Source organism: Rhinolophus sinicus, chromosome 16 (genome assembly GCF_057876585.1).
Source record: "Rhinolophus sinicus isolate RSI-liver-muscle chromosome 16, RSI-T2T, whole genome shotgun sequence".
Lineage (NCBI taxonomy): Eukaryota > Metazoa > Chordata > Mammalia > Chiroptera > Rhinolophidae > Rhinolophus > Rhinolophus sinicus.
Window position 1 is genome coordinate 184,127,328 of NC_142516.1, and position 19,493 is coordinate 184,146,820.

Here is a 19,493-nt window from a genome sequence, read left to right on the forward strand (position 1 = left end):
AAAGTATCGTGTAGGTACTCGTGAGAAGTACTGTGTAAGACTAAGGTAGCAGTACTCCAAACTCAGACATTACAAGCAACCTTAAGTCCTATCAGTACAAAACTGGTTAAATAAACGGAGCTCTATATGGGCTTTTATGGATTGATCTGCAAGATACATTGTTAGGTAAAAGAAGCAAGACTCAGAAAAGGAAGAAAGTGCACTGCTTGAAGACAAAGATGCTACCATGTCCCCCAAGAATAAGACCGGGTTTTATATTAATTTTTGCTTCAAAAGACGCATTAGGGTGTATTTTCAGGGGCTGTCTTATTTTTTCATGTACAACAATCTACATATATTTAAATACAGTCGTGTCATCTTCTGGAACATTGCCATAACATACTAAATGCATCCATCTGGCTGACGATCTTAACTGGGGCTTATTTTCAGGGTTGGTCTTATATTCAGGGAAACACAGTAATACCAGACTGACTCATTGCCAACCCCTATTTTGTCCCTAGTAGACCTTAGTGAGACTTAGGAAAGTTATTTAATCTCTGTACCTCCATTTTCTTACCTGTGAAACGGGGATAGTTTTTAGAGCAATTTTAGGTTCACAGGAAATTGAAGAGAAGGTACAGAGAATTCCTATAAACCCCCTGTTCCCACACATGCAAACCCTCCACCATTATGTATATACCTTACCAGAGTGGGGTATTGGTTACAATGTGACCAATTATGCACAATTATATCTATAGTATGATCCATAAACTAAGAAAACTCATTTTCAAAAGCAGATTGGGAGGAAGTATGACAATGAAAAGGGTACCGTAATCCAACCTGGAGCACAAAAGGAACATGTAAATCTAAATGCATAAACTCTTGCATTGGTCCAGGTATTGGATGAGAGTGATGCAAAGATCTTGGTGAAGCATCAAAACACACAGTATGAGTCCAAAAGAAAATGACCTTCAAATCCAGCGAGGGAGCGATCAAGAATAGACTGAAAAATGCATGAATATTTTGCTTTGAGAAGTGAAGTTTTATTATCTTTGAGTATCTTAATATACATAAAAATCTGTTTTTTCTTTTTTTTTTTTTCATTAAAAATTGTGCCTGCAATTTCAAGGTCTATTACAACTTGGTACTCCAAAAAGAATCACGTTGGCTAAATATCCAAAGTCATCACTCAAAAATTCTACCTTCCACAAAACACCAGAACAGAATTCAGCTAAATGCCTCGCCACTTTATAACAAGAATCATCTTTCCTCCAGTGTCTAATAACACGTTCCTTATTTCCATCTCAGGCCTCAGCACCAGCACTTTTAAGTAGCATTCAAAGTGTGTCTTAGTGTCTCCCTGTTGCTTATGTGAAAGCAGAGATATAAATTGAAGAAGGAAATGTTAAGCAAAAAGGAGCCAGAATTTGAAGATTTGGAAAATTCTCAGCCTGTTGTCATGCAAAAAAAGAAAAAGAGAGAGAAAGCATGTTCAAAGGATATAGCTGGACAATCACTTAATAAAGAGATTGTGGATGTGACATGTGGATCTAATCAGCCATTCCAGCAGAAGCCAGGAATAGAGATAAGGTGATAGCATGAGAAACACTGAGAGCTTGGGCTAAAGGGAATAAATATGTGAGAAAACGAAGGAAGGACTTCTGGGATTCTATAAGAAGGGACTGTTAACAGCCTAGCTTCTGGCTGTGAACATGCCTTATCCTTCAAGAAAAAGGCAGAATGGCAACATACAGATTCAACGCAATTCCTATCAAACTACCAAGGACATTTTCACAGAAATAGAACATATAATCCTAAAATTTATATGGAACCATAAAAGATCTTGGATAGCCACCACTATCTTGAGAAATAAGAACAAAATGGGAGGTATCACGATACCTGACAACAAATCATACTACAAGGCTATAGTAATCAAAACAGCATGGTACTGGCATAAAAATACATAGATCAATGGAACAGAACAGAGAGCCCAGAAATAAATCCATGCCGATATGGTCATTTAATCTACGACAATCGAAGCAAGAATTTACATTGGGGTAAAGACAGTCTATTCAATAAATAGTGCTGGAAAACCTGGACAGACACATGCAAAAAAAAAAAAAAAAAAAATGAAGCTGGACTACCTCCTTACATCATATACAAGAATAAATTCAAAATGGATTAAAGATTTAAATATAAGATCTGAAACCATAAAACTCCTAGAAGAAAATCTAGGAAGAAAGTTTGCAGACATTACCCTTAGTAATATTTTTACTGATACATCCACTTGGGCAAGGGAAGTAAGAAAAAAAATAAACATATGGGATTACGTCAAACTAAAAAGTTTTTTCACAGCAAAGGAAACCATCAATAAAACAAAAAGGCATCCTACTGAATGGGAGAAGATATTTGTCAACGATACCTCTGATAAGCGGTTAATATCCAAAATTTATTTAAAAACTCACTCAATTCAACACCAAAAAAACAAACAACCCAATTGAAAAATGGGCAGAGGATATGAAGAGACATTTTTCTAAAGAGGACATACAGATGTCCAATAGACATATGAAAAAATGCTCAACCTCACTAATCATTAGAGAAATGCAAATAAAAAGCACAATGAGATACCACCTCACCCCAGTCAGAATGACTATCATCAATAAATCAACAAACAGCAAGTGCTGGCGAGGATGTGGAGAAAAGGGATCCCTGGTGCACTGTTGGTGGGAATGCAGATTGGTGCAGCCACTCTGGAAATCAGTATGGAGGAATCTCACAAAACTGGAAATGGAACTACCTTATGACCCAGTAATTCCACTCCTAGGTATCTATCCAGAGAAATCCAAAACACTAATTCAAAAAATTTTATGCACCCCTATGTTTCTGCAGCACTATACACAATAGCCAATATATGGAAACAACTGAAATGCCCATCGGTAGACGACTGGATTAAGAAACTGCGGTACATTTATACAATGGAGTATTACTCAGCTATAAAAAAGAATGAAATCTAACCATTTGCAACAATATGGATGGACTTAGAGAACACTATGCTAAGTGAAATAAGTCAGATGGAGAAAGACAAATACCATATGATCTCACTTATATGTGGAATCTGAAGAATAGAATAAATGAACAAACTAATCAGAAACAGTCTCAGAGACAAAGAGGAAAAACTGAGGGGTGCTAGACGGGAGAGGGAGGGGGTATGAGGGAGAAGGTGAGATTAGAAAGCACAATGGGTAACCACAAGATTGTCACGGGGATATGAAAGACAGTTTGGGGAATATAATCAATGTTGTAAAGATTTTGTAGGGTGTCTGATGGACACTTGTCTTATTAGGGAGACCACTTCATGGACGGTGTAGGTGCCTGATCACTGCACTGTCCACCTGAAGCTGAAGCTGAATGATAATGAATGTCAACTATAATTTAATATATATATATAGACACAGGATGTGGAGTACAGCATAAGGAATAGAGACAGTGGAAATGTAATGGCTGTGTGCGATGTCAGAGGGGTAGTAGATGGGGGGAGAGGGGTTGTCACTGTGTGAGGGGTAGAAATGTCTAACTATTACGTTATTTTGTACACCTGAAACTAATAATATAACTAAATAATAAATAATAAATAAATAAGAAAAAGGCAAAATGACTCCAAAGGTGACTGATTCAGAGACGGGTGAGGCTGCCATTCCCTCTATGAGCCCACAGGGCACAGTCCCCAGGGATGAGGCTGTTCCTTCCTCAGTTTCAGCAGGCCCAGCTGTTGGGGCATCAGGGTTGGATCTTCCTTCAATACAAAACCAATTAAAAAAAAATACATTTCTGTTTTTTTTTCTTTTTTTGGATAATTTTTATTTTTATTAATTTAATTTTATTTTTTAAGGAGGGTGCAGCTCACAGTGGCTCGTGTGGGGATCGTACCGGCAACCTTGGTGTTATTCACACCACGCTCTAACCAACTGAACTAACCAGCCACCCCCAAAACCAATTGTTTTAAAATACAGTAATCAAAATATTTTAAAGATAGTACTATACGTTCTTCTGCACACTTAAAAAGATCTAGCAGTGGGTGCTATTAATAACTACCATATTTCAAAGAAGTCATAAACATAAATGATATTTTTAGATATTTGCAATAATGTGATATGAAAATACTTATAATTTCCATTGATAGTCATTGCTTACATTTATATGTAAATTATATTCATAAAAAGGAAATACGAAGTTTTAGGCACAGGTTATTGAAAATAAAGACAAAATTTTTTTCCCAACAAAGTTCATGAATTCTGTCCACAGATACTTTGGGGTCTGTGAACCCCAAGGTAATACATCCTGAATCAGAGAAGGAACCAGTTGGAAGGTTGTCACAGAAGTCCAAGCCAGCACATAAATGGGCTACACTGATGGCAGGAGGGATAGAGGGAAGCGGGTAGTTTATAACTGTATTTGGGGAGCTGACTCAGTAGGATTTAGTGATTGAATGGGTGTGGACAGTGAGGGGAATATGATGTCTGAGCTGCTCGTTCGGTAATCGAGTGGACAGTGAGCAATCCGTGGAACTACAGAACAGAACATGGAAAGAGAAGCAGCTTGACTGGAGTGAGAATGGGTCAAGATAGAGTTTGGTTTGGGAGGTGTTTAATGTGAGGTATATCAATTTAACAAGATAACTGGATGTATGGTCTGAAGCACAGAAGGAGAAAGATGGACCAGGGTTCCAGATTTCGGAGTCCTTCACATCATACCAGGATTAGATGCAATGGTGCAGGGAGAACATGGGAAAAGAGAAGATGGCCAAAACAGGAGCTAGAGGACCAGAAAGATTTCAGGGAAGAGCAGAGGACTAGAAGACTGCAAAGATGGTGGAAATGGAGCAAAGTCAGAGAAGTAGTAGGAAAGCCAACAGAGTTATTTGATTCCTACACCGTAGAGACTCCGGGTTCACATACAAGATTACACAATCATTATTTTATACACTGCATTTGTAACAGACTATGCTTCAGGATTCATAGCATGTCCACTTTTACAGTAACTGTTGTTTTACTTACTGAGGTTAAAACTAAAATTTTCAAATGTCGCTGTATTACTGATTCTAAGAAGCTGTTTTATTTCACCTGTGACTAAGAAAAACAAAAAAACCTCCATTTAGAAGTTATGTTTTAATAATTTATTTTTATTGTGGTAAAATATAAATCCCATAAAATTGACCATTTTAACCAGTTTAAGTGTACAATTCAATGGAATTAACTACATGCACAATGCTGTACAAACATCACCACTAACTATTTCTAAAACATTTTACGCCAAACAGACACACTGTACCCATTAAGGAATAGCTTCCATTTCTCCCATACCCGCAACACTCTGTATTCTCTAACCTACTTTCAGTCTCAATGAACTTGCCTATTCATATAAGTGGAATCTTACAATATCTGTCCTTTTGTGTCTGGCTTATGTCACTTAGCATGATGTTTACAAGGTTCACTCATGTTGTAGCACGTGTCAGTACTTCATTTTTTATAAGTGAAAAGTGTTCCATTGTGTGTACGTACCACATTTTCTTTAGTCATTCATCTGTTGATGAACAATGGGTTGTTCCAACCTTTTGGCTATTGGGACTAATCCTGCCATGGACGTTGGTGAACAACTATTTGAGTCCCTATTTCAGTTCTTTTGGGTATATACCTAGGAGTGGAATTGCTGGTTATATAATAATTTCATGTTTAGCTTTTAGAGGAATTGCCAAACTGTTTTCCACAGTGGCTGCACCATTTTACATTCTCACCAACAATAGATAAGGGTTCCAATTTACACCAACTCACTTTCCTTTTGTTACTGTCATCATCATCATCATCGCCATCCTAGTGGATATGAAGTAGTACCTTATGTGGTTTTCTTTGCATTTCTCTAATGACTAACGATATTGGGCCATCTCTTCACGTGCTTGTTGGCCATTTGTGTGTTTTACAGAAATGTCTATTCAAATCTATTGTCCATTTAAAAAACTGATGTCCAGTGTCATTCTGTTGCGTGTGAAAATCCATTTCTTTCAGCACCATCAGTTGAAGAGACTTTTCTTTCATCATTGAACAGACTGGCACCCTTGTCAAAATCAACTGACAATATATCTATAGGTCTATTTCTGGACTCTCAATTCTATTCCATTGGTCTATATATCTCTTCTTATGCCAGTACCATACTGTCAATGTAAAAGATATCCAAACCTGTGGATCATTTTCATGGGAGCCAAACTGATGACATGTGCTAAGGAGCAAGATCTCAAATCCTCCATAGAATAACAGTTTTGCAGCTTCTTTTACGCATTGGAAATTAAGGAGGAAACATAAGGAAGATTACATGGAGGTGGGAGAAAACAAGGCAGGGATTGGATTACAGGATAGTTAATGATATTGTGTGCTTTCTTGAGGGTAGTTAACCTAAATGCACAGAAACAATGGGCAGGGCTTGCTAATGCAATGATAAATCCTCAACTAAAGAAGTTATATGCCTGAGGCATGACTACCCACCATGACTTGCCCAGTTAGGAATTTATGATCAGATCACCCTTTGACATTACTCTCCATTAGAACCCCTTTTTTCATCCACAGACTTTTAATCTTTATAATAGAATTATAAATACTAACACATCACCATTACAATTTTATTCTGAATTTAACTATGTATTTAACCTTACCAATGAGTTTTATACTTTCTTTCATATGTTTTCACGTTATTAATTAGCATCCCTTTCATTGAAGACCTCCCTTTAGCATTTCGTGCAAGGCTGGTCTAGTGGTGATGAGAGCTTTAGTTTTGTTTGGGGAAATCTTTATCTCTTTCAATTCTGAAGGACAACTTTGCCAGGTAATGTATTTTTGGTTGGCAGTTTTGTGTGTTTTTTTCCTTTTCATTTCGTTTTTTTTTTTTAAACTTTTTTTTTTAAGATTTGTTTTTTTAAAAAATTTTATTGAGGAACAGTGTGTTTCTCCAGGGCCCATCAGCTCCAAGTTGTTGTTCTTCAATCTAGTTGTGGAGGGCGCAGTTCAGCTCCAAGTCCAGTTGCCGGTTTCAATCTTTAGTTGCAGGGGGCGCAGCTCACCATCCCATGAGGGAATTGACCCAGCAACCCTGTTGTTCAGAGCTCGCACTCTAACCAACTGAGCCATTCGGCATCCCCCAATTTTTTTCTTTCAACATCGAATATATCATCTCATTCACTTCTGGCCAACAAGGTTTCTGCTGAAAAATTCAGTGATGGCCTTATAGGAGGAGTTCCCTTGAACGTAACAAATCTTCTTTCTTTCACCGCTTTCAAAATTCTCTTTAAACTTTTGTCAATTATAATATGTCTCAGTGTGGGTCTCTTTGGATCCATCTTAGTGTATTATATGGGCTTCCTGAATCTGGATGTCTGTATCTTTTCTCAGGTTTGGGAAGTTTTCAGCCATTATTTCGTGGAAGAACATGTCTGCCACTTTTTCTCTCTCTCTTCTCCTTCTGGGACACTCATAATGCATATCTTATCCCGTTGATGGTGTCTGGTAACTTAAGCTACCTTAACTCTTTTATCTTCCTTTCTTCTTTTTGATCCTCTGATTGGATGAAGTTCACAGACCTATTGCTGAGTTTGCTGAACCTTTTTTCTGCTGAATCTAGCCTGCTGTTGAATCCTTCTATTACATTTTCAGATCGTTTTTGTATTTGTTAGCTCTGTGATGTGACTGTTACTTTCTTACATTTTTTTTTTGTTCAAATTCTCACTTTGTTCATGCATTGTTCTCCTGTCCTTATGAGCATCTTTATGACCATAATTTTGAACACTTTATCAGGTAAATCATTTATTTCATTAAGATCTTTTTTCTGGGATTCTTACCATGTTCTTTCATTTGGAACACTTTCTCTGTTTCTTCATTTTCCTTGACTCTGTGTTGGTTTCCGTGCATCAATAAAACAACCACTTCTCTCAGTCTTGAAGGAGTAGCCTTGGGCAGAAGATGAATCTCGCCAATAGCACGGCCCAGGTTCCTGGCTGCCTCTCAATCCTTTGAGCTTGTCCAAATCATTTTTGTTCTTCCTGGTTCCTAGAAGATTAGGGTGTGCCAAGACTCTTTAGTGGCCTAATGGCATGGAAAATGCTCACACACCTGTTCAGGTTCCCAAAGCTAATTGTAAGCCTGACCTTCAGGCAGCAACAAGGAAAGTCAGGATGTTAGATATGCAATCTAGCCCCTATCAGAGAGAAATCAGGAGCTGGGCATTTTTCCTACTTGCTCACCCGTATAGAAATACCTCTTTGTTCTGTGGGGTCCCCGGGGACTCACAAATGCTAAGACCTGTCAGCTCCCAGAGCTAGATGAATTAGGAGCCAGTCTCTCAGCTTGCAGCCAAAGAAAGTGGGACCCTAGATGTGTGGACAAACTCTTTCCCAGAACAGCTAGAGACTTGGTTTTATGGCTGGGGGAAAAGGCAAAGGAAGTTCCCACAAGGCCATGCTGGCCCTCACATGACTACTAATCATGTGCCTTGCTCCCTCCCACGTACAGGCTAAACACAAGCCTAACCCTTGGGCAGCAGCTGGAAAGGTATGCAGTAAAACATCTTCCAGGGAGAAACTGAGAGCCTAGCATTTTTACCTGTTTTCTCTGTGTTGAGCCCACCGGGACAGACATAGGATGTGCTCACACTTCTGTACAAAACTGCCTCTTAATTTCATGGGACCCCAGAGGACTTGCAAATGCTGAACCCTGTCAGCTGTCAGGGCTGGGTGATTTGGGAGCCAGTCTCTCATGTCTCAGTCATAAAAGTTGGGGTGCTACATGTGTGAACAAGCTTCTTCCAGGGAAACTTGGTTTTATTGTTGGGTGAGCTGGAGGGAGAATACAGGGGAAGTGCCCAGTGGTTCCTTCAGGCTCCTGTCCAGTCAGCACCCAGATACAGGCTGATTAGAAAGAAGCCCGAACTTTGGACAGCAGTTGGGAAAGTATGCAGTAAAATCCCTTTCATTGAGAAACTGGAGGGTGGGTGCTTTGCCTGTTCCCTCAGTGCCGAGCCTGGAGGGCAAGAGTCTCAGGAAGTGTTTGAGTGCTCGTTTGAATTTGCTTCTTTGTTTGCGTAGCCCTGGGGTACTTGTAAATGACGAGGCTGATTGGCTCTCCGAGCTCTGTCATCTGGGAGCCAGGCCTTTGGATGTCAGTCTTAAAATTTGGGGCACTGGACAAGGACTGACAATTAGGTTCGTGAACTTGTTGCAACGATGTTGCTAACCTTTTGTGATATCAGAGAGATTATTCATTATGAATTTGTACCAACTGGACAAACAGTTAAGCAAGTTTACTAGCTGGAAGTGCTGAAAATTCTGTGTGACAAAGTTAGACGACCTGTACTTTTTGCCAACAACTCATGGCTCTTGCATCACGACAGTGCACCAGCTCACACGGCACTGTCTGTGAGGGAGTTTTTAGCCAGTAAACAAATGATTGTATTGAAATACCCTCCCTACTCACCTGATCTGGCCCCCAATGACTTCTTTCTTTACTTGAAGATAAAGGAAATATTGAAAGGACATTTGGATGACATTCAGGACATCAAGGGTAATACGACAACAGCTCTGATGGCCAACCCAGAAAAAGAGTTCCAAAATTGCTTTGAAAGGTGGACTAGGCTCTGGCATCGGTGCATAGCTTCCCAAGGGGAGGACTTCAAAGGTGACCATAGTGATATTCAGCAATGAGGTGTGTAGCACTTTTTCTAGGATGAGTTCCCGAACTTAATTGTCAGACTTCATATTCATTGTCTAAACTCTTCACACTCCAGGGAGAGACTGGGAGCTGGGGGTTCCCTCTTGATTACAAAGTTACATTTTTTAATTGTAAGTTAATATGTCAATATTACGCCTTTTGTTTATTTGAGTCTTGATTCCAGACCCAAACCCAACCATAGCAAAGTGTAGTAATAATTGAATATACACATTTTTAACAAAGAGAACTAGATGTGTGATGCAGGGACGTCGTCAAGCAATTGTTGCAAGAGCTGTGTTCCTGGGACGTCTGATCCTCTCCCTGGCAAAACATTCTCTCCCATTCGGTTCTTTTCAAGTTTTAACAGTAGGCAGATATCTAGGTTTAGCTATCTCAAAGGTTTGACATCTGACCTAATGGTGTATAACATTCAGTGCTTATTTAAAAGAAAAAAAATGCATAGAGATTTCTAGAAGGCTAAAATGAAGTTTTTACAAATATGCAAAATACCCCAAAGATTCAGGTACCAAAATCCGCAATCTTGACACTACACACTATATGGTATTTGTACTTGACACTACACACTATATGGTATTATATTGCTCTTTGTACTCCTGGCAATGTTCCCGTTGGATATTATTTAAGATGGTTGAGTGTATTGATGTGTTTACTGGTCAAAGTCCAGGAGGTAAGCTAGCTGCAATATAATTTCTTTTAGATAAAGTTATGGAACTGTTTACTAACGGACATTACAACTGTATGAGAAAAGCATTAGACCTGCACAGAGGAAGTATGATCTACCTTGGAACTGTGGTTGGACTCACCTGTATGGACTTCGACTCTACCTAGCACGTGACCAAAACTTACAGAAGAGAAAGTACAGCGTGACAAACATTTACAATCCCCTTAAGGTAGCCGCCATTAGAAAATAGACTCTACCTTTTTAAAACTACATTCACGGCTGATTGAATGGCCCACATACATCCTGTTTTATTGAACTGATAAGAATGAGTTTTCTTTGATGACTAATCCAGTTTAATAAAACCCTTCTCAGTTCCTGCCACTGAAATGAGAGCAGAAGGAATGGGGGTGGGAAGTAGCTGATTTTGGAACTTTTCAGAGCAAACCTCAATTTTTGTAACATTATTATATTTGCTAATTTAACATGAAATTTAGGGAATGAGCAAGGAGAAGAAAACGACAAAGTAGTTTAGCTGTAACTGAGCCCTTTAGAGTTTGTTTTGTAGCAATTAACTTTCAAATCTTCCTTAACAACTTGGACAGAAAACCCAACTGAATTCACAGGTGCTTATGAAAAGGTGGAGGACTTGAAGGAACATGAAAGGGTTGGGAACAGAGATGTGTGTCATGCTGCTTTGTGTCCTGGAGCTTGCAGTGGTTTGAACATATTTACTTCCTAATCTCCGCCATATTTAGACAAGACAGAGAAATACATACTGTGAGAAATGTGCTTTATAATAGCATCATTATCCCATAATGGAAAACACTGAATGTTTGGTAGTCTGGTAGAATATGCCCATTAGAAATAACCTGTCATTCTGGAGGCCAGAGAGTTGCTATGACAACCAGGCAAAAGAGTTTAATAATAGCTCTCCCTCAAAGCTAGAAAATTGACAAAAAAGATGAGAGCTCTAAATAAAAGTATTTCTCATATAAATGCAAACAAGCACCAAATACATTTATTTCTCTCTTCAATGAATATTCCCCCAACTTGCCTGGCACTATATTAGGAGCTCTGGAAAAGAAAGATGTGGTCCCTCCATGATGGAGTGTACATCCTAGTGCAAGAGACAGAAAATAACAAGTAAACAAATCAATAAACTGAATAATTCCAGCATGTCAGAAGGCCACACAGGAAAGAAAGTGATGGGACCGTGATACGGAAGAAACAGTGTCTGTACAGCATAAATGAAAAATGTTGTATTTAAGTTTGTAAGAGATTTACTGGAAGTGAAACAGAGAATGGAGTCATAGAGTCTTTACTGATATTGGAATAGAAACAACTACTAACTGAAGTAGTACTTACTCTTCACTTGTCGGCAGAGGTTAGGGTTGTGTATGAAAATAAGTGTTGCATGTATTTTTAAAATAAGTATGGGTATTTTTAATGAAAATTATTATGCTAAAAGTTATATTGCACACTTGACAGAAGCAATTATTCAAAATGTCCTTTGGCAGCTGTTTTGAAGTTTCAACAACCACAAAAAGTGACAGTACATGTGTATTTTGAATAAACTATGGTTAACCTGAAGTCAGTACAAGAATTCATCAAGAAACTAAGTTTTGAATAGACAACTGCGGCTAATGGTCTGGGCTTCAACAGAGTGGGGGAAAGGAGTAGATTACACTCACATAGCACTGCAAAAATAATCCAGGCACAGAAAATGCTAGAATGTTGCTAAATGGCCTAAGAAATATCCAATTTTCATCATTACTTTATAATTCCGATATCTCTTATTTAACGGAAGCAACATTTAACATAACTAACTCATTGATTATACAGAGCCGTTTCTCAGTGCTCTTTCCTTTCCTTTTAGGAAGTTGGAACATCCATGATATAATGCCAAGACTAGACTTCGGCTCATGATCTAGGGTACCAGGACGCAATTAGTCTATGAAGCTTTATTTAATCAAAACAAGATGAAGTCCCCCTGCCTTTTCTGTACAGAGCAGCAGCAAGAGCCTGGGGAGCTTCCCGAGTCTTTCTGCGATGGGAGGCCTGGCCCACATTTTGCCATCTGAAGCATCCCCTAGGGTGGTGTTACCATTTTGGCTGATAGAATCTGGCTGGATGCACGGCATAGCAGATTGCTATCTAACCTAATAGCTGTTCTCCCCCATTTTATAAGAAGGAACCTCTGAATTTTAACTAGATACAGGTTGATTCAGAATAAAGACTGCCTCTCTCAAGCACCCTTGCAGTGAGGTGTGGCCATATAGTTCAGATCTGGCCCATGTCACATGACTGGAAGCTATGTGCACAGCTTCCCTTACAGGGGAGGGTCATGCCCCCCTCCCCCGTTCCCCTTCCCGATGACTGGAATATGAACATGAGGGTGAAGCCGCTTGGACCCTGTGGAGCAGGACAATACCCTAAGGGTAGCACAGTGAGAACAGAAAAGCCTGTTCTCAGATAACTTTTGAATCAGGGCCAACATAACAGGTTAAACTTTTATATGAAAAACATCTATCTTATTAAAACAACTATAGGGTGCTTGTACACACAACCACACTTACATCCTAAGTAATTTATAAAGTGAGAGGAAACAAAAAATATTCCATTTTTCCTTAAGATGATCTAAATTAAGGTATTACTTACAATTGACAGTTCTGGCTCTTTCTTTAAGGCACAAGCTTATCTGTTTTGGAAGAAACTTTGCCTAATATATTTACATAAAGTCCTTTTTAGCTGTGTTCCCAGAATTAACAAATAGTTTATCCCAAAAGAATCTTCCTGACTGAGATATACTCGTAGTGGTGCTCAGCTTAATTTTAGCTTTGGAGGTGAGAATGTAAGTGTGACTCCGTTAGAAAGAGGGGACTTCCCAGAGCAGGTTGTTTTAAGAGAAGCTATATCTCAGGTATAGATGGAATGTTATGCAAACCATCTGTTCCCTCCTCTCCCTGTGCCTTGGACAACCCTGAATCCTCAAGGTGAAAGGTATGAGGAACGGAAGCTGGATGAAACAGACCCGGTGACAAATAGCTCAGAGTCAAGGAGGAGTCCTTCTCCCTAATTTGCATAAAACCTATTGTCCCCATGGTATTATTCTGAGGTTTGGCAGCTTCTGGGAGCAGTATCTTTTTATTATTATTAATTTTTTACATCACTATTAAATTGGTTTGTAGATATTGAAACTCTCATTTGTTCTAAACAATAATATTAATCTCCTTGGGTTTATACTGACTCACATTTTCTATATATAATTTTGCCTAATATTTCCGTGCTTTATCATATTTGCTGTAACAAATGTTCCTTTAAAGTTAGAATAATAAAAAAGGTGTTGAAGGTTTTAAGCAGGTATGGGAAGGAGAGACTGTCACAAGTGCTCTTCCTTGCATTGAATGAGTTTCAGAAGTGTCATAAATCATGGAAATTATAAAATTATTAATATTTGCCTTTTTAGGGGAATTGATCAAAAGCTTTCCCCAGATTCTCAACAAGATCAGGTACAATTTTTTAAAAAATCCCAACTAAACTAAAAATGATTTAAAGAGCTATTATAACTTAATTTCAATCTTTAATCCATTTAATCCATTCAAGCTAATTGCTAAATTAATTTCTACTTCATCCTTTTGGAAACCCTAATGCCACTTACCATTTAAACCAAAAAGAACTCGCAAAAATTTGGGTTCTTTGAGCTTTTCAGACTACAGGAACAGATACAAAAGATAGTTAAGGTCATTCTTAATCTTATAAATAACAGCCCTGCAAGCAACACTATTGAGAATTTGCTAAAAGATATACTGATTAATTGAAAAACTGAGACAAGGTGCTTTCCTGCCAAGATGGGAATTCAACACTATTAGTTGTGTCATGCATTGCACAAGCAAGGGTTGTATACATTCAGCAGACACACTGAATAAAAAGTCAAAAAGTCTGGGTTCTAGTACCAGTTTTATTTGTAACTAATCACATACAAATCGCTTATTATAAAATAATGGTTAACATCTATTCCCTAATTCACAAATAGATCACAAAACCAAAATTCTTCCCAAGAAAACCTCTTTATAAAACGAAGATATTTACTACCATTTCGCTTAGGCTTCAACTAAAGGTTGAAAATGACAAATTGGAGAATTTGTCTTTTATAAATTGGTTGCATACCTTAATTCTGCAGATGGCGAACCTGGATATAACCAGCTCTGTCCTAACGCAACCTTACAAAACAAAAAGCTATCAAAATAAGTTACTGGTGAAGAAAAACTTGGCCCCAAATGACACGACGAAGCAGCATTGTGTTAAAAACAGTGCTTATAAAAACTCTGATGTCCAATGGAACAAAGTTTAGCCCTAGGAAACGCAAAGTATGTTTGACCTATTGAAGGCATGAACACATACTGCTGCCTAGGACAAACATTTTACTAAAAGTGTTAAACAGGAATGTTTTGTAGGATCTTCAAATGGCCGATAAAAACTGATCAAAAGACTTTTTTTTAAAAAAAAACTTTTGTGTCTCCCTCTCTCTATGTCTAGCCTATGGTATTTCATTCAAAAATTTAGTTTCCCACCTGAGAGCAGACTCGTCAGCACTCTGCCAGGGTTAGGAAATGTCAGCATTCTGTCACCAGAGAATAAACAGAGACAGACGAAGAATTAGCATGTCATTGAATGAAGATTCAGGAAGCTAATTCTAATAGGGTATAGAAAATTTTACACACTCTAAGCATCTGGTCATTTATCATGTATATGTATAACAACAACCAGATCTAGTAAACCCTCAGGTGGTAAGCATTTATATTTCCTCGTATTTAAAAATGTCAGTGTTATGTGATTTAGTCTCTATTTCTGGACTTTCGCTTACATACGGGAACAGAAACAAAGACTGGAGCATGGTTCAGAGAAACACAGAGCAGATACAAATACCCTAATAAAACAACCATAGCACTGCTTAGGGAAATATTTTAGACGAAATATACTTTCACTACTGGCCCCAAATGCCACCATCCACTTGTGTTATTTAACTGTAAACTTTTAATACAAAAATACCTTTAAGATGATAATAACATTTAGTGACTTACAAAACTGACAATATCTCAACGCTACACAAAACAGTTCTACACTTAAAACTTAAAAGTTTTAAAGTTCTCTGCTGGCACTTGATTTTACAGTTGATAGATACAATAACTACTAATCAATAAAATACTGTTCTTAGCTTATACATATTTTAAAAACCAATATTACCTCACAAAACAGTAAAGAATAATCACATCTTGCTGAAAAATCTTTTAAGATGAACACCAAAACTATACAGCCAAAATATTTTAAAAATCACATAAACTTTTTAAGACAATGGATAAAAATTTACACAATCGTGTCCAGTGAAAAAAAGGATCATTCCTCTGATTCAAGGAAGCATGTACCAAGTATAGATACAAAATATGAAGCTACAAAGGACGTCACTGGATTGGTTTTTTAACCTTTATAGACGACTGGTGACACTGCTAGAATGGAATATTTTTTAGATGGAAAATTGGTCAGTATCTGCAAATACACATTTTATATTACAAATTTAAAACTGAAATTTCCTTTCAAACAGTAGAATCCTGTTTATTATTATTATTATTATTATTATTACCAGTGAGTTTACGACCATTCTGAACAGTATTTCAAATGAAATCACCATTCAGTCACATTAAACATGTATGCATTTTTTTTCCTTCTCAAAAAGGGAGAAAACTAAACTAAAACTTAGCGAACTGTATTTAAGTTAGAACACACTTTGTTAAAACCCACTGAAGTTTTGGAAATCTACTACACTGTTCTGAAGGAAAATATACTTTCAAAACCCTATCTAGTAATTCCTATCCAATCAGTATTCTATTATGAAAATTAAAATTCAAGTTACTGTACTTGTGGCACTAAACAGAATGTAAGATTTAACAGTAGAAAACTAAATCAGCATAATCTAACATAAACATACTGAACAAATCAATATTAGACTTTTAGAACAGTAAATTATTAAATAGTTTTATTTTTTGGAGTGCTCAAATTCTCTAACATTAAATTACATTAGTTCAAACAAAAACCTTTCTAAACCAAACCTGAAATGAACCAACTGTTTGTCTACAGTAAAGGGAACGGGTATTTCTTTAAGATACTTTCCAAAGCAGTGAAACCACCTTAGTGTTTCAACCTATGTACAACAAACCCTGCGGATCCTGTGTATTTCACTGAGGTGCTACTTGTACCCACAAATCATCATCAGATAAAGAACTTGAACTTCCTGACTCAGAATCCAGCTCACTAAATCCACCCAAATCCCATTCAGTACTAGATTCACTCGGTATCTCTTCTTCCTCAGTGAGGAAACTCTGACCAGGCTCAAGGCAGGAAGGATAAACACGAGCTGAGAGGCAAAAAAAGTTAGAATCAAATTGGAAGAGGCCTAATGTGGTACCTATATTAATCCACTGGTCCCCACTAATGTCATATTCATACACAGTCACCCGGTTTTTTTTCCACTGTGGGGTGCGAGAGGTGATCAGCAACAATTTTTGGTCGTGAGTGATGATACGATAGTTGCTGGTCTCTGACACCAAAGGAATATTATTAATCTGCCTCCATTCTGCTCGGACGGGATTGTAGACCTTCATGACTGGGATGTCACAGATACAATAGATCTCGTCATTGAAGACACAGGCTTCCTGGAAGTCATGGCGCTTAAGAGAAACACATTTCAGCCACATGTTGTGACTAGGATCATAGCAGAACATGCGCTTGCTGTTGAGAGCATAAAGATAGTTCTGAATTACCATTAGGTCAAAGGAGATAAAAGAATGGGGTAGTGGAGCCACCAGTGCCCACTGGTTTCTCTGAACACTGTAGCATTCCACTTCCTTCAATTTAACGCCAGTAATAGGGTCTCGCCCACCCAAGATGTAAATGTACCCATTAAGGTATGCCACATCCATGCCCTCACGGCACAGCAAGCGATCTGCAAGTTGCTGCCAACTGTTCTGGGCTGGTTTATACACCCAGAGGTCTTTCCTGGGCTGGGCAGCTAGATAGATGTCATGGTCTGGAGAGACACAGACAGCTAAGGTGGTAACAGTCCTAGTGTGAGCAAGGCAGGTCAAAGGTGACGGCACTTTGTAAATATTGCCCGAGTATGGGTCACAGCACAGAAAGGGATCTCTGGGATGTCCAAAGAAGATCACCATCTCCTTGGCACACACACCCAGCCTCTGGGGTGGATTTTCTGCTGCAGAAACAACAGAGCTGCTGCTGCACTCTGGCTTTGGCACCAGAGACTTGTACAACATGTCACCATATCGCATCTGCAGGGCCCCTTCAACGAGGTCCAGACAGTACTTCTTCACAGTGGTGTTGGTCAGCAGCCCTTCCAGGTAATCCTGATCTTCATCAGTGAAGTGTGTCCAGCGGACACACTTGAAGACTTCCGCAGCGCTGGGACCCCGCTCCTTGGGAGCCGCTTCCAACCACTGCACCGCCACGTGACACACCGTTTGCTCTTGCTCTATGTTTAAACTATCCAGGCGCAGGACAGCCAGCAGCTGGGCCAAAGTCAGATCTGCCAGGGTCTCCTCCCGAATCGAACCCATCCGGCTGAGCTGCTTGAAATTGTGGGCTATGAAGGACTGGGCCTGTGAGCGCAGCTTTCGGTGGCCGAAGGCGTCAGCGAATTTGAAGATGGCGGTGCAGTTGGCCAGGTCAAGGCGGCGGGCTAGGAAGGAGGCACAGGCTTCCCGCACGTACTCGAGCTGTAACATGTCCGAGGCCGCGTAAAGACGTTCCACGTTGGACTCGCTTAGCGACACGCGACCCGTGTAGCAGTATTCGACCAACACCTCGAAGGACTCGGCATCCACGTCGTGCATGGTCACGTTTGCCTGCTGGCTCTCGTACATGCCGCCGGTGAACATGCTCTTGAAGTAGGGACACGCGGCAGCCAGCACGTTACGGTTGCAGGAAAATAGGCGGCCCGTGCCAGGCCCACTGCCAGGCGTCACCACCTCGATGGTCACATCACAGAGCAGCCGCGCGTCGTAGAAGGACTTGAGCTGTGCCAGCAGGGCTGCAGAATGGGCCGTGTCCTTCAGCTCCTCAGGGCCCGTGAAAAAAGCCGAAACCGTGGGCTTGTGAATCCTTTTGGGCCGTTTCCCACCACGGGGACTGGAGAGGCGGCGAGAGCGCGGCGCGTCTTCCCGAGACTGCATGGTGGAGATGGCCGCGGCGCTGAGGTGAGAACTGGTGTAAGGACCAGGCTACGGCTCCTCACCGGGCTCTCGCGGCTCAAAGATAACGGTGTCTCCGGAGAGATAGCAGCACGAGTCCATTTACCTAATTCAACCTTGTGCCGCGGTGCCACCTCCCTTTATCGCATACACCGAGCCGACTCACCCTCTTCCAGTTCCGCGCCCTTTCTCCGTCTCGGTTCACCCTCTCTGGACCCGGGAGAACCGAGAGCGCCGCGGCCACCAGCGCTGGCGATACCGCTATGTGTCCAGGAGAACTACGGTGCCCAGGTAGCCTTTCGCGCCTCGAGGCGTGCCGGGCCGCCAGATGCACCGACATAGGCAGATAGCCACCAGCCGCTTTGCATGGTGGGAGTAGTAGTTTCAATAGTCTCGCGAGATTTATCGGCCGTTCATTGTTCCAGCTGACCAATTAGAAATAGCTAATTCTCTCCGATTTGGCATTACGGTGGAATTTTGGGTTAGGAATCCAGATTAGATGCTCGTTCTAGTATTTATCAATTTTTTTGATAATTAATAAATACTAGAACTGTCTCCTGTGTTTTAAAAAATGTGAATAACAATAGTATTTCATAGCGTTAGGTGACGATTAAATGAGATAAATTGCATAGGATATACAGGATTCTCCGAATACATACGCGTTTATTAGTAAAACGATAAACTACTTACTCAGTATCTATAATCTAAAGGTTCACTAAGTTTTAGCTTTTCTTCTATCATTTATGAAACATGAAGTACCCACTCATTTAAAATCATGAGCCTGTAGGAAAAAAATTTAAACCCTGCAGGTTTCTGCAGAGATGCCTTTAA

The 19,493-nt window shown here is 39.6% G+C and overlaps 1 protein-coding gene across 1 annotated transcript; it reads right to left on the bottom strand.

The window, feature by feature from the left end:
* Nucleotides 1-14,344: 14,344 nt before the first annotated feature.
* On the bottom strand, nt 14,345-19,169 carry LOC109460173 (kelch repeat and BTB domain-containing protein 6). Its single transcript, XM_019755297.3, has one exon. The coding sequence runs from the start codon at nt 18,642-18,644 to the stop codon at nt 16,635-16,637; it is 2,010 nt and encodes a 669-aa protein (XP_019610856.3). The 5' UTR covers nt 18,645-19,169; the 3' UTR covers nt 14,345-16,634.
* Between the last annotated feature and the right edge of the window lie 324 nt (nt 19,170-19,493).

What these genes read in the sequence shown, in the direction of transcription:
- LOC109460173 (XM_019755297.3), bottom strand. Translation starts at nt 18,644, where the DNA reads ATGCAGTCTCGGGAAGACGCGCCGCGCTCTCGCCGCCTCTCCAGTCCC.